Below are 17,058 nucleotides of genomic sequence, written 5' to 3'. Positions count from 1 at the left end.
AGATAGACTGTATATTATGTGTAATATTGCTGAGAACATGCACAGTATATTCACATCATTGAAAAGCAAAGAACAGACAAATGCAAGCAGCACTCTGTAATGGATCTGGGAGATGTGTTATTTTCTACTGGATTTGTCAATACCAAATTGTAAATGTTTTCTTATATTTTTGTCAGATTTTTTTTAAATTGCAATTTGCCTTATTTCATGCTAATTCACTTATATTTTTGAGAGTGACAGCATATTGATTAACATTAGTAGATGTGATGAAAAATATCAAAGAGACTGATTACTAGTGGAAGGTTTGTTGTGTAAAATGTCTTTGATGCTGGAGTCGTCTTTGACTGTAGTCAGTCGGCAGTGAACTCTTGGTGTGTGTTGATGGTAGAACAATGTGCAGGTTGCCGTCATAAATAATTTGCTAGTGAACAGGAAAAAATGAATTATGTTACTACTTTTTTATATAAACTTTAAGAAGAAACCACATTCGAAGAAATGGTATCTGAAGCACCAAAAATGAGGCAAACGCATTGAACCAGGTCATTTCTGCAGCTGACAAAACTGCATTGTGGAATCATACTTCCACTAGACGACTGAAACCAAGACAAATATCGCCTTGTAAACATTTCACGGTAAAGGTACTGTCACAAAATATGCCAAATTTAAGTAAATAAAAATAGTGAGCATATTTCAACGCCAATCATACAACTTCACTCAAAGAAAATATCTGACAATGGTAATTGCATACAACAGATTGTCACTTGAAATTGAAGTCCCCACACACACCTATCATGTTTGTGATTCATTATTTAGTGTTGTATGTGTTGTGTCGATTCCCTAAGGTCTCGACACAATGAGTGGCTAGGTGCACGCGAAACTAACGCAGACGGGCGTAAATTCTGAAACAGGAGACTGGATGAAAACTATAAAGAAAAGAAGAGAGATTTTAATATACTTAACTTTAATGTAGTCTTGTTCTTGTTGAAATACATCTCTTGCATAGTAGTAAGCAATTAGCAATGATACACATGGCGCCTTGCTAGGTAGTAGCGATGGACTAGCTGAAGGCTATTTAATCTGTCTCTCGGCAAATGAGAGGAATACTTGGTAGGTCTAGTCGCAAGCTATGTCGTCCGTACAACTGGGGCGAGGTCAAGTCCGTGTCTTGTGACCTGCCATGTGGTGGCGCTAGGTTTGCGAATACACAGTGGCGACACGCGGGTCCGACATGTACTACAGGACCGCGGCCGATTTAAGTTACCACCTAGCAAGTGTGGTGTCTAGCGGTGACACCACAGTATGTAAAAATTGTAGATTATGTACCAGTTGATGCTAAAAACACTGTGTCATTAACAAATGTATTATCCTTAATAGTTAGTAACAACGTTTTTATAAGTTTATAATTAGCTGAAACAAAATTGTCAAATTTTGAAGAAATATTAATTCCACTTTAAGGCAAAATTATCATTTTGGGAGTTCCAGAATACTGGAATGGATATAACAAGACTGTTTTGTAATGCATAACATATAACAAGACTGTTTAGTAATGCATAACATAAAGTATAAAGTAACTTGCTGAACCAAAAAATGTAATTCTTGTGTGAGAAACATGTGTAAATGTTAGTAACAGAACTACTCCATCTGAACAGCCCTTGTAAGGTCCAACGATACTGAATGACTGGTGTGTCATCCTCTCACCATAGGCATCGCTGTATGTAAATATGGTGTGCAAGTGGTCAACAAACTGCTCTCCCAGCTAATTTCAGTTTTTGTAACTGGAGCCACTACTTCTCAATCAAGTAGCTCTTCAGTTGGCCTCACAAGGGCTGAGTGTACACTGCTTGTCAACAGCAGTTGCAGACATGCAGACATGGACAGTGATCCGCTCAAGTTCTAGCCTAGCCTGATAGTGCTTAACTTTGGTGATCTGATGGGAACCAGTGTTTCCACTGTTGCAAGGCCTTTGCTAAAAATTGAAATTATTATGCTGTTTTGTAGAAAGTTAGATTTTTTAACTAATTGTTTACAATTGATATTTTTATGACATTTTGTTTGAATGCAAATAATTATTTAAGAAAACAGACTGGGTTAAACATTTTCCTCATGACTGGAAAACATACTTTTACACTGAAGTTTTTGTGGGTATGTAATTTTTCATGACATCTTTGCAAACAACTAATAATGAGTTTGGTGTCATGGATTATTACATTTCTACATGAAGGCTGGTGCAAAGTCAAGCAGGGCATGTATTATCATTGTTGCTCAGATATTTGTTGTATTTCATACTGACTGTAATATCAAATATTGGATTTGAGTTAATCAACTAAATGGGATCAATGATAGTGTCAACTAAATTGAATCAATGACAGTGAAAAATTGTGAATTTAGCTGCTGCATCAGGAAAGAATGTATTGGAAGAATGTAGACAAACACGTCAGGTTATTATTTATGATCAATAAACCCTGGACTAGATTATTTTATGTGGAAGATAAGTATTAATGAATCAAACAATGGAAAATCCAGGCTGGAATGTAACAATATTATAATAAGTATTAATGATATTTTTGCTCTGAAAATATCTGATTAACCGATGGCATCTGGTGATACTTTTGAGTTGACATATCAACAAATTCATCAGCTAAATGGTACTATAATCTTTACTCTGGCAAAAGTAAGATTTTTACGTTAAAATAATCAGATAGCTACATTAGAATAAAACACACAAAAACACACACATGTATATGAATCAGTTCTAAAACACAAGTTCCAAATATATGTAGTATAGCCTATTTGTGGCTTTACATTGTATGTTATGGTTTTGAGTCTTCTATTTAAAAATCACAAGAAGAGATTGTCACACGAAGAATACTTTTAATAACTGTCTTCTAATAAACTTTTGCATGATGTTTTATTTCTAACTCACTGTTCTGTTGACCATATATCCTTCACCACTCTTAACAACATTTTCAGCATAGGTTAATAACAACATGACAAGTTGTGATGTAGGCTTGTAATACTATAGTAGCCTTTTTTCTAAATTACCTGGACAACCTGCCTCTCCATAGATGGAATGATGCAACATAGTAAACAATTATATAAAAGTGATCTGTGCCTCTACAACTAATCTCTGTTGAAACAAATGATTCTAGTATCTTTAGAGAGGGATCTTATCTCCCTCACCCTCTTCTGTCTGCACTCCCAATGTACTTGCATGCTTTTGTTGGAGATGCAGCATTTTAATATACAAATTCTATAACAGTACATCAGTTAAACTTTGAAATGTTCTTATTTAAAGTGTATTATACTCCATCTACTTTGTCTTAACCTGTATTTATCTGTTTCAGCATTAATTTGGGGCAAAACAATGTGGAAGTCTTGATAAGGTGATGCAACTGATTGGTCACCATTGTAGTAGCCTATATGCAATTTTGCATGCACAACCATAGAAACTTTCCTTATTGTCCATTCATGGTTTACAAAATCTGATTGCAATTTGTTGAATGCATTTTTATGCATGCCAGCATCAGTGATTCAAACCTATATCAATGATACATGGTCTGGTATCATCCTATTAATAACTGACATCCAAAACCAGCTTTGTGGATTCTGAACTATGATTTTTATTTCTTTTATTTTCTTTATCAAAATGTCTCATCTTTCATCATAATGTTGCAGCTCTCATCAGTTCCATTAGTAAACATTTTTAATGATTAACTCTGAACCAGAGCAGAAATATTATAATACACCAATCATGCAGTCAGGATTTTAAGATCCACATCAGCAGTGATGGACCTCCGGCCTTGCATCACATTACAACTACCATATTTAAACAGTAGACACTGTAACAACAGCTTAGTGAAGTACATGTTTAATGTAAATGTAACCTATGAGGTCAATTATGATAGCTCTATGTGGATGGCAATATAAATTTTACTCATTACAATTTCTAAGAGCTCTACCTCTCAGTGTCAATAACAAAATGTATTGTGAATACTCTGTAGCCTTCTCATCTTATGAGAAATATTATATATCATTTTGCCACAATTTGTAATGACATTTAGCAACTCTGTTCTTGTAGAGTATTGCCTATATCACCTACAGATGTGAAGCTGCCAAGAAAAATATGAAGCTGCCTCAACTGCATCAAAACCAACTGCATCCATTTATCAGTGGTGGATTATATCCAGCCCTGAATGTGATTGTGGTACAATGAGAAAAACAGCAGGCTACAATATTCATGAATGACCAATAAGAAAATTTCAAGGAGACTGATAGGACTTCATTATGGCCTCTCCAAAGTGTACTACATAGTTAAGCTCCCTGGACATAGACCTAGAATGTAAATGTGAAATTAATAAGGTCTGTACAAGTTCGCTTGCTATGTATACTTGTTTGTTAATATTTTTGTATGTTTTTATACCTTATTTTCCTATTTACATGCACTATATTTTTCTGTACCATCATTACTAGTTAAATAAAATAATTGTGAATGTTCAGTTATTCTCACCTGTTTGATTTTCCATGAGCGATCTTTCCACACTGTTGGCATTGTAAACATCAAACCTGGAGGAACATCATAAGAGCCGTCTGAGAACACAGCCATTGACACAGCCTTATCTGGTTCTGTGCCATGCCACAAATCATGTATATGTTTTATAATTGCTGTTGATTGACTGAGGTTAAAACGTGCTGGCTTTGAACCTCTTTGTATGTTTTGTTGTTTCACCATCTGCTGTAAAGAATGCAGAAAACATTGATATAGCAAACGAAACTTTGCTGCAATTAACATGACATGAATAACATGTCACAATGAATATTGCAATGACAATGATATTATGACCTGCAGTGATGTGAAGATGATAAACAAGCTAGCAGAGAAGCTACACACTAAGCATGGCTAGGACCTAACAAAAGCAAAAGCTGATTTGATGTTATCCATCAGTCCAAATGAGCTGAAACAAATTGAGACATGCACCACATCACATCACATATAGCTTAAACTAGAATCTATTTCTGCATCAAAAGGACCTGTTCAACAGCAGCACAGCTTAAATATGTAACACTTCATGAAATACAAGCTGGAAATGTCATGATGTATCACATTTCTGAATAGTTTAATACTATGAATAAGTTACAAGCAATAGATATCAAGATTTATGGTGATCTTTTGTTAATAAAGTTGTTTTGCAGTCTTCCACATGGTTATGGTGGTTTTTAGGACTTCAACTGAGTCTCATGGCAATTGACTAGATGCCAATGTTCTAAAACTAAAATTCTTGGGAGAAAACAATGGAAGCATTCAGACCACAATGAAACTGTGAATGCTACAATGTTTTTTAACTTGAGTAAATGATTTGTGCTATGAATGAGAAAGACAAATATGAGACAAAAATCAAACCAAAACCAGAAAAAGTGTAGCTCTTGTAATAAAAAGAAAATTAAGAGGATGAGTGGTTTTTCACGAAGAAACAACGAATGAGCCATGAACAGTGCCAATAAACACATTCTCCAAACACATTCTCATAAACAACAAAATCACAAGTACATTTTAAGTTTGCAGTCAATGACATTATTCAAGTACAGAATACAGGTGACATCTGCTTCTACCTTCATACACTGCAAACCACTGTGGGGTGCATGGCTGATGGTACATCCCACTGCACCAGTTATTATAGCTTCTTCCCACTCCAATCATGAAAAAAATGCAGGAAGAACGATTGTTTAAACACCTCTGTGCATGTAGTTATTAGTCTAATGTTGTCTTCACAATCTCCATGGAACTGATATGTAAGGGGGGAGAGGAGGGAGGAGTAGTATATTCATAAGTTCATCATTTAAAGCTGAGTCTTTAAACTTTGTAGGCAGGTAGTCTTAGTATAGCTTCTGTCTATCTTCAAGTGTCTGCCAATTTAGACTCTTCAGCACATCCATTATGCTCTCCCATTGGTCAAACAAAATTCTCAGCAGTTGTGCTGCTCTTCTCTGTGTAAGTTCAATATCCTTTGTTAGTCCTACTGGATGTGGACCCCACGAACTTGAGCAGTATTCTACAATAGGTCACACGATTTTTTTAAGCAATCTCCATTGTATTTTGACTACATTTCTGTAGTGTATTACCAAAGAACCAAAGTCTGCCACTTGCTTTATATACAACTGAGACTATGTAATTGTTCAATTTCATATCCCCCAACTTGCTATACCCAAATATTGATACAACTTAACTGGTTCTGAATCATTGATACTGTAGTCATAGGATACTACAGTTTTTTGTTTAGTGAAGTGCATAATTTTATGTTTCTGAAAATTCACAGTAATTTGTCAATCTTTGCACCTCATTGAAATCCAAGCAAGATACAACTGAATCCTTTGCAGTTTTTTTCGCACAATCCTTCATTTCAGATAACATCTGAAAATCTGTGAAAAATCTGAGGTTACTATTAACATTGTCCCCATGGCCAGTAATACACAACATGCTGCATGAAACATGCTGGCAGTTCCATAATGCTGAAAAATGCTTTGTATGTGGCAGATCTTGGAAGCAACCTGTTTCAATAATTTGTTTTATATCATTCAAAAGCATGTGCCAATACAGAAAAATGACTGAAAAATGTAGTAGTCTCTGTTTTTTAGAAGTTTCTTTCAGATCCATTTTCACTATTAGGCAAGACTAGGTGGCCGCCTAGGGCAGCAAAATTTTAGGGGCGGAAAACGCCAGAAAAAATTAATTTCAAATCAGTCAATGAAAAAATTGAGAAAATGAGGAGAAAAAATGAAAAAGAGGAAAAATTAAGACACCAAATGTTATCAAATGTATACAGAACAGTTACTTAATAACTCTTTACTTACTCTGATGAAAGTGGATGATGAAAAAGATGAGATTTATTCCTATTTCTAAAAATATTTCAATTAGAACAGAAACAAAATAACAACACAATTACCCAGATGAACTAGTCTGATGCTTTGGCCTGTCTCTCATCAGGATAGTATAATTTCTAAATTCAAGGATAAATTCATACATTTGATAATATAGTTCCACATCTTTATTAGTCCAATTTCTTACAATTAAATAAGTAATTGATGCCAAATTTGGTGGTGCTGGTATATTAAATTGAGTTCTAGTTTAAAATGTTGAGCACATTCTTCCTACTTGAATTATTTTGGAAATTTCAAAAACTGAGGACAAAAAATGAGAAACTGAAGGCATCTATTTTCCGTTTTAAAGGAAATGAGTTCAAAGCATGGAAACTGAGGACTGTCCCCAGAAAATGAGGACATCTGGTCACCTTAGGAGATTTGCATTGTTGTGCCATTGGATATTGATTGCAGGGGGGGGGGGGAGGGTCGGGAGGGGGGGGATGGAGGCGTATCGTGGAGACTGAGGGTAGTAACAAAGAAGGGGCATCATGTTTCATTTCTCGCCTAAGGTGGCAAAACACCTAGCAACAGCCCTGGTTTTTTTACCATGACTGTATATCTTGGTGAGGTCCTCCCATCATGAACTGTTCCACTAGGTGCATGGTCAACTATTCTTTTAAAGTTGAGGCAGAGTTCCTGTACATGCTCCAGTGTGAAGATAAATGCTTCAAGTTCCTGTTCGAGATTTGATACTATTGCCTCTTTATCTAGTTTGTTGAATATGCAAAGCTTCCTACAATTTTTTAGTTGCCCTTTGTGCATTGATAACCATTACTGCTGCAATAGCAAAATGGTTATTCATATTTGTATCAAAGTAGACATCCTCAGAGAGATCGGGTCTGTTGGTTGTGGTTTGATCCAACATATTCCCATAATGAGTGGATTTCTGAACTATCTGTTGCAGGGAACTTATGTACTAATTAACTAGGCTTTTTACCGACATTTTTGTTGCACCAGGGGAGGGGGTGACTACTGATGATCACAAAGATCCCATTATTGTTTATGCCTACCCTTGATACTAACTCTTTCCCAGACAGCCTTGTGTGCATCTATCCTTTTGATATACACTTGAATTTTCCCCAAAAATTTCACCATTATCAACTTTTAGTTTAAAGCAGTTTTCTGAACACAGTATTATGTGAGCTCCAGTGCTTTTTAGGAGCTCTTTAAAGTACGGCACTTTATTCGAAATGCTTCAATATCTAACTGCTAGGAGTTTAATATTCTTTCATGTTGGAGGCATTTGTTTGTAACTTACATTAAAACTTCTGACTCTCCTATATTATTGTTATCTAGACTGGTGCAATACACCCTTCTTACAGCAGAAAACTAAATGTAACACAGGCTGTCAGTTATGATACATAGTATAGTAACCGTAACTCACAAATGAAGATTTACTATAAAATACGTTAAGTATAACACTAGTAACTCCTGAAAATTCTCAAAAATATGTTTATTCACACAGATAAACAGACAAACATGGAGTAAACTTTCTTTTTGTTTAACAAAGATATTACTGCTAAAATGTATTAGGCACAAACACTTGTAAACAACTGAAAATGTCAAAGTATGTTGCAACAAAATGGTTTCAAAGTGGTTTGCTGCATTTTGTTTGAATCAGGACTATCATCATTATTTTTAGCTGAAGCCATCAACATAGTAAACTACATCAAAATCATTGCTTGGTATGTCTCATCATTGTGCATTTGGTGACAATGTTCTCTTGTTAGAAAAGACTGTGATGAAGAGTATGTGTTTTAGTGTTGTAGGACTGCCGAATCCAATGATGCACACTATACCACATGTAATAAACACTATTTTATTACTTGGAAGCACACATATACAGTTACATACATTCTTGATCTCTCTCCATGTGTGTAAACTTTTGCGTGCGGACACAGACTGGTGCAAAGAGCTTCGTAAAACAAAGATACTAAACGCAACTTGGTCGATAGTCGCCACAAGAGGAAATTCAGTTATAATGGACAATAAGGAATATGTGTAGGCTATTCTGACTGCGCCACTTTTGGACAGAAAGGGAGTGTGGGTTCCGCATATTAAGAGAGGTGAAGTTCATTCGCCATGACAGTTGTGAACACAAGTAGACTTTTGTGAATTTCAATGAATGCAACATGGCTCAACATCAGTAAATATGTCTCATACCGAACTCTGTAGAAAGATACTCCTGGGGTCTTCTACACATCTGACAATGAACCCTTCTATGTTCTGTCTACATGTGACAAGTGGCTTTGAAGTATCACAACAGGATGTGGATGCAGTAGACTGAAAATATTGTAATCTGCAGAAGAGGGAGCCAACCAACATGCACAGACCCATAAACAATGCAAGCCAGTAATCAGTCTATGACAACTATTTGTTTTGTGATCAGGTGCAGAATGAAGAGTGAAATCACCGAGTAATGACTGCCTTCCTCGCCGCCAAGATCATTTTCTGAAAAGCATTAACATTTTTGTGTACATCAATTTCCACAGTTCTCAGGTAACTTTTGGACAACAAAATAGCATGAAAACTAAGAATCTTGAAAAGTGATTATTTCTAAAAAAAATTACAAGTTATTACAGAATGTAACTTTCACAGCTGGTATTTACATTATTGCTGATTTTTGCTTTATTGATATGTGGCCATGGTGCAAGGCACAATTTTTTTCCTAATATTTTGTCTTCCAAGACTGAAGACATCATCAGAGACTTTAATGACTCAGGAAACTGTTACAGACAGATAGAGGTGAAAGCAGTTAAAATTCTAGGAATTCATGTAGACTCTAAGTTAACGTGGGAAACACACATCAACCATACCTGCACAAAATTGTCTCAAGTTACATATTTAATGTGGAAACTGAGGCACCTGGTGACAAAAGGATATTTAAGAGTTATTTATTTTGGACTCTTTCAGTCACTTATAAGAGTATGGACTGCTGATATGGGGACACTCTCTTCACATCACTGAAGTTCTAAAAATTCAGAAGAAAGTGATAAGGGCAATGAGCAATTCTGGTAGATCAGAGCACCGGCCACTGTTAATTCAGCTGAAAATATTAACAGTTATTAATCTTTATATATATGCCTCAGCATTGTATGCAAAAAACAATACAGCAGATTTTGAAATGAGGGAAAGCATACACCACCATAATACCAGAGGCAAAACAAAATTAGACATACCACATTATGTGATGTCACTGAATGTATTTATCTTATGTTACGGTGTATGTTATCATCTATGGGCACTATTTGCAATGCTCATTTAGCTTTAAGCTACTATTCAAGGAAAATGTTATATGATATATGTGGTGTCACCACCAGACACCACACTTGCTAGGTGGTAGCCTTTAAATCGGCCGCGGTCCGGTGGTATACGTCGGACCCGCGTGTCGCCACTATCAGTGATTGCAGACCGAGCGCCACCACACGGCAGGTCTAGAGAGACTTCCTAGCACTCACCCCAGTTGTACAGCCGACTTTGTTAGCGATGGTTCACTGTCTACTTACTTTCTCATTTGCCGAGACAATAGTTTAGCATAGCCTTCAGCTACGTCATTTGTTATAACCTAGCAAGGCGCCATTATCAGTTACTATTGATATTGTGAATCATGTACCGTCAAGAGCGACGTTCATCATTAATGGCTTAAAGTTAAGTATTCCACCAGCTACGTCCGTTTTTCTAAAGTCTAATTTCCTTGTCCTGTTCCAGACCTCACGCCAGCCTGCGTGAGCTAAAACGTGTGCCTTTCGGCCTCCTCTAGTAACACGGTGTTGGCTCTCCTGCCAACCACAACATTGGCGATGAGGCAAAATCGCATTCTTATCGATATTGCCCTGATTTACTTGCGTAATGGCTTCGCCACAATCTCCAGATGTACTGTCTGAATTTTATCGCTTACAGAATCAGCAGACGCAGGCCTTACTGGATGCCCTTGGACAGCTCGTCCTGGGTCAATGTGTGACGCAAAATGATGCGGCAGCAGCCGCTCCACTGCTAACGCAGCCACAAGACACAGTTACACCAACTTTTCGACCTTTTGATGCTGCCCTGGAAAGCTGGACAGAGTGGTCACGCCAATTTGGATTCCATCTCACTGCCTACAGAATTCAAGGTAATGAGCGGCAGCCTTTTTTGTTATCAGTCGGGGTGAACACGTACCATGTGATAGTCAAATTATTTCCCCGACACAACGTAGTAACTCTGTCGTACGAAGAAATTTTGTCTGCATTAGATGCATATTTCAAAGAATCAGTCAATGTAGTTGCGAAACGGTATACCTTCTTTCGTACAAAACGTACGGCAGGTCAGACTAATCGGGAGTGGGTTGCAACCTTGCAAGGCCTTACTAGGGATTGTGCTTTTGCGTGTCAATGTGGACTCCCTTATTCAGATACTATGGTACGTGATGCAATTGCACAGAACGTTTCTGATGTTCGTATAAGGGAACAGATTTTGAAACTAGTCAATCCCTCCCTTCAACAAGTAATGGACATATTGGATCGGCAGGACGCACTTGACTTTGCTCAGGAATCATTTGAAACTTCACCAGCCATGTGTCAGGTTAACCGGCCCACCGGGCGAGCTCCACAGAACAGTAAACAGCCCTTGCACCCGGCCGCGCCACTGCCGCCAGGCTCTCAGCCACATGTGCCATGCTGGCAAGCAAATGCAGTGCTCAAATCCTGCCCGCGGTGCACTACTAGACATTCGCGTGAGAATTGCCCGTCACGCCAAGCTATTTGCTTTTATTGTAATAAAAAAGGGCATGTTCAGAGTGTTTGCCAGAAAACGCTCAGATCGAAAGCTCAAAACCATTCCAGGCCCTTTGCTTCGCGCCGGAATCGGAATCGAACCAAGGATACTCAGGCTCGCGAAACTTCGAACATGGAAATTCATGTAGTTCATTCCACTCCGCCCAGTGTCACTCTCTCTAACAGTGGCTGTGTTCGTCCAACAAATAGTGTGCGTCGACATCGCCGGAACTCCCATCAAGTCGCAACTGATTTTGTACCAGTGTCAGTTCACGTTGCACAAGACAGTCGCTCTTGTCGTCAGCAGGACAATAAGTTTTTTGTGGACTTGGACATTAATGGCAAAGTGATACCATTCCAGCTCAATACCGGGGCTGCAGTTTCACTGATCAATCAAGACACTTACAAACACCTCCGTTGCATGCAGCAAATGTTAAGTTAACTAGCTATTCATGTCAAGAAATCCCTGTTTAGGACAGTGCAGCCTTCTTGCAACATACAAAGGACATACAAAACTTGTGTCATTTTACGTCCTTCGTTTTTCTTCTGCAGTGAACTTGTTTGGTTTCGATTTATTTCAGTTGTTTAACTTGTCTATAGTAAATCAGGTCCTATCAGTGAACCAGACTGTGCCTTCAGACAGTGTTTCTCGTCTATGTGAAGAATTTGCAGACATTTTTGCACCGGGCCTTGGTTGCGCTAAGAACTATAAATCACATTTGGAACTGAAAGTAAAAGTGCAACCGAAATTTTTCGGAGCACGCAATGTTCCCCACACATTGTGTGATGGGGTTGCAAAAACATTACACGATTTGGAATCACAAGGTGTAATTGAATGTGTGCAGGCTTCTCTCTGGGCATCACCCTTAGTAATTTTGCCAAAACCTTCAAGAAAATTGAGACTTTGTGTGGACTTCAAGGCAACAGTGAATCCACAACTAGTGATTGCAACTTTTCCTTTACCCCGCCCGGAAGATCTTTTTGACAAACTGTGCCCAGGCAAATATTTTTCTAAGTTGGACCTCGCAGATGCGTACTTGCAAATACCGGTGGACGAAGAATCCCAGCACGTTTTGGTGATTAACACACATCTTGGGTTGTATCAATTCAAACGACTGCCATTCAGGTGTGCATCCGCCCCTCCATTGTTTCAGCAATATCTACAAACTGTTTGTGCGTCGGTCCCTACTGCAGCAAACTATCTGGACGATATTGTGATCTCCGGAAAGACGGAAGAAGAACATTTAGCCAATCTCAGAACATTATTTCAGGTCTTGCAACAAAATGGTCTTCGCTTGCAGAAGGACAAATGTGTGTTTTTTGCTCGTGACTTGCCATACCTGGGACATGTACTCAATGCCCATGGCATACATCCCAGTCCCGAGCACCTCTCTGCCATACAAGACTTGCCTTCGCCGCAGAATTTGAAGCAGCTACAGAGTGTGCTGGGAAAAATCTACTATTATCACCGATATGTTCCACATGCCTCTTCCATTTCAGCTCCGCTTCATCGCTTACGCTGTAAAGGTGTTCCGTTCATCTGGATGATGGAATGCGAATGCGCCTTTCGCCAGTTGAAATCGGCGTTGCTTTCCAATACTTGCCTTACGCCATTCGATCCCCAGAAGCCCCTTTTGTTGATGTTGGATGCATCGGATTTCGGGATCGGTGCTGTGCTTGCGCTCAAAGATGGATCGCATGATCGCCCTATTGCCTTTGCGTCCAAATTGCTCTCGTCTGCGCAAAGAAATTATTCACAGATAGAGAAAGAAGCATTGGCTCTCGTATTTTGTGTTACAAAGTTTCATGATTTATTGTATGGTCGTCACTTTACCATAATGACAGACCACAAACCTTTGACATCGCTTTTTCATCCGAACAAGCCTGTACCTCCACGTACAGTGCAGAAATTCATTCGCTGGTCTATTTTCCTCTCGCAGTATTGCTACGATATCTTGTATCGGTCCACTGCTAAACACGGAAACGCTGATGCGTTGTCCCGTTTGCCTGTTGCTGAGGATAGAGCATTCAATTCCTCTGAACTTGCTAGCATGTTCATTGATTCAGAAGCCGATGACATGGTTGAATCGTTTCTGATTGATTTTCGTCGTGTAGCTACAGCCACAGCTGCCGACCCTGTCCTTGCTACCGTTCTGCGTTTTGTTGCTACGCAATGGCCCTTGTCAAAGTCACGGATAGGGGATCCGTTGGTTCGCCGATTTTTTGCTCACCAGGAGAGACTTTTTGTACGATGTGGTGTTTTGCTGTTGCGTTCTGATAATGATCAGTTCAGGGTCGTGGTACCATGTTCGTTACAGTCCTCTTGCTTCTCCACCAAGGACATTGGGGAATAGGGAGAACGAAACAACTTGCTCATCAGCACTGTCCTTGGTTCCGAATCGATGCCGCGATTACAAATATGTCCTCTTCTTGCATGGTGTGTGCCGATCAACAATCAGCACCACTGCGGAAATTCTTTGCATGGCGAAATGCCACTTCCTCTTGGCAACGCTTACACATCAATTTTGCTGGTCCATTCTGGAATGCTCGATGGTTGGTTGTGGTAGAGTCATTCAGTAATTTTCCTTTTGTTGTCCAGATGTCTTCCACGACGTCATCTGCCACCATCCAAGCGTTATCTGCTATCTTTTGCATTGAAGGTCTTCCATAGACTATTGTTTCCGACAATGGCCCACAATTCATGTCCGCAGAATTTCAGTCATTCTGCAAGGCCAATGGTATTCAACATCTGACGTCCGCGCCGTTTTCGCCACAGTCAAACGGTGCCGCTGAATGATTGGTCAGGACTTTCAAGTCATAGATGTTGCAGTTGAAAGAGTTGCATTCTCGGGAGGACGTGTTATTGCTCTTTTTGTCTTTGTATCGCTTTCAGCCCCGAGATGGTCGCTCGCCGGCTGAGTTGCTCCACGGTCGTCACCATCGAACCTTGATGTCTTTGCTACATCCGCCGCATCAGGTTCCTGTGCAGTGGCAGACACCTGCTTTTGTTCCAGGTGACGTTGTCTACTATCACCACTATCGAGGTTCACGGTGTTGGCTTGAAGGGCGCATTCTTCGGTGCGTCGGCCGCACTATGTATCTGGTTTTGGGGGCCTCTGGCATCTCAATCAGCTGCACCTCTGTCGTCACATGGGATCTGCCACTCCCCGTCTGCTTTCAGCGACGGTGCCATCCGGTCAGCGCCCTGGGGACCCATCTACTGGCTTGCCTCAGCCCCAGGTGTTAACGACACTGCCTTCCATTTTGCCCCATGGCGACGCGCCGCCGCCTGTTCTCCCACCGGCTACGCCCGCAGTGGACGCTTCGCTGCAGCCGCCGGGCGCCTCCCTGGGTCACGCGCTGCCGATCGCTCCCAGGTCCAGTTGTCCTCCGACATGGAACTCTTGCCCACTCCGGACCATGTGTCGCCTTCACCCGTCAGGTGCCCTGGCCCGATGGAGGTTGACCCTTTGGCCCCTCCTGTCTCTCTACGGGCACATACACCGCATGTTGGTGTGCACCCTGGAGCAGGTTTTCAGGCGTTTCCTAGCTCCCCGCGGTCCGAATGGCAGGGTGCGCGTGGCACAGCCTCGCCTGTTGTTAGGCTCCCCACCTTGTCGCATATGTCAACATGGGGTCCTCCCCACGCCGGGCGGAAGCTTTACACCACAACCATACGCCAATTTGGGGGGAGGAATGTGGTTTCACCGCCAGACACAACACTTGCTAGGTGGTAGCCTTTAAATCGGCTGCGGTCTGGTTGTATACGTCGAACCGGCGTGTCGCCACTATCAGTGATTGCAGACCGAGCGCCGCCACATGGCAGGTCTAGGGAGACTTCCTAGCACTCACCCTAGTTGTACAGCCAACTTTGTTAGCTATGGTTCACTGCCTACTTATTTTCTCATTTGCCGAGATGATAGTTTAGCATAGCCTTCAGCTACGTCATTTGCTACGACCTAGCAAGGCGCCATTATCAGTTACTATTGATATTGTGAATCATGTACCGTCAATACCGACGTTCATCATTAATGGATTAAAGTTAAGTATTCCACCAGCTACGTCCGTTTTTCTAAAGTTTAATTTCCTTGTCCTGTTCCAGACCTCACGCCAGCCTGCGTGAGCTAAAACACGTGCCTTTCGGCCTCCTCTAGTAACACGGTGTTGGCTCTCCTGCCAACCACAACAATATACATGTAAATTGCCTATTCTACCTCAGGTGGTCAACGGTGAATAAAGAATCTGAATGTGAACAAGCTCAGAAAGCTGAATTGTTTACTTGTAGCCATGCCTTGGTCTGTTTGTGACATCATCAGACCAGTAATTAAGAGTGTGGAGGTGCTGATGTACACTATGGAGCTTATAGTGGGACAGAATTGGCGTTGTTTGTTTTATTTAGCACTAAAGAAGAAATTGAAGAAGCAGCAGAAAAGAAGAAAACCTCATGCTGATTTCGATACGTGAATGATACTTTAATTATATGACTTCATGGAGAAAAAGAACCCTATGAATTTCCAAAATTTATGAATAATATTAGTTGTAATATGAAGTTCACTGTTGAAAAAAGAGAAAGACTCTCAGGTCTCATTTTTTTATGTACAGGTACAAGAAAACCTGAGGGAATATTAGGGCATAAAGCCTACAGAAATGCTACTCACAAGGACAGATGCCTTCACAGAAATTTCAATCACAATTCCAAGCAAAAAAAAGGAGCGATCAAAACATTGGTGGACCATGCTAAAAGAATGTGTGGACCACAATACTTGTAGGACGAGCATGATTGGTCACTTAAGAATAGCCTTCAGAACAAATGGTTACTCTGAAAAAGAGATATAGGGGACTCCATCCTAAATCTCAAAACATGGTATTGATACAATGTTTAAACCAACAGGAAAGGTACACAAATATCTGAACATTGCAAAGAACCTACACCCACTGATTGCCACAGCAGCAGTGTATGAAATGCCCTTACAGCTAAGTGTACAGAGGAACTACAAAAAGGAGGATTAACACCTGCCTTAAGGAACACTAGAGTAATTGCCACCTGGCCAAGATGGATAAATCAGCTGTAGCACATCATGCACTAGGACCAGTGAACCATCAAATTCATTTGTCTGACACTGCGACTTTAGCAAGATCTAATAATTGCTATTCTAGGAACCATTCTAGGATGCACAAAGAGACCATAGAAATTCAGAATTGTATAAACAATCTCAGTAGAAGAGAAGAAGGATTGAAATTAGATAAGTTGTGGACATTAGTGCTAAATAAAACAAACAGCATCAACTACTTCCGACTACAAATGCCACAGCATATGTCAGCACAACACCCCAATCTTAAGCAGCAGTCTGATGATGTCATGAACCAAATGTTGTATGGATACATATAAACA

At 40.0% G+C, this 17,058-nt stretch overlaps 1 protein-coding gene across 2 annotated transcripts in view; it reads right to left on the bottom strand.

Annotated features, from left to right (window-relative positions):
• The window catches only part of LOC126239862 (malate dehydrogenase, cytoplasmic-like), a 73,628-nt gene that overhangs the window by 37,506 nt on the left and 19,064 nt on the right, over positions 1–17,058 (bottom strand). Inside the window, exon 2 of one of the 2 annotated variants that reach the window (XM_049947890.1) lies at positions 4,508–4,732. In XM_049947890.1, the coding sequence (XP_049803847.1) occupies positions 4,508–4,729 (222 nt within the window). In that variant the 5' untranslated portion in view covers positions 4,730–4,732. The remainder of the gene's footprint in view (positions 1–4,507; positions 4,733–17,058) is intronic. The other variant, XM_049947891.1, reaches the window with a different exon arrangement.

This window comes from Schistocerca nitens, chromosome 1 (assembly GCF_023898315.1).
Source record: "Schistocerca nitens isolate TAMUIC-IGC-003100 chromosome 1, iqSchNite1.1, whole genome shotgun sequence".
NCBI classification, from domain to species: Eukaryota; Metazoa; Arthropoda; class Insecta; order Orthoptera; family Acrididae; genus Schistocerca; species Schistocerca nitens.
This window is presented reverse-complemented; position numbering and strand designations above follow the sequence as displayed.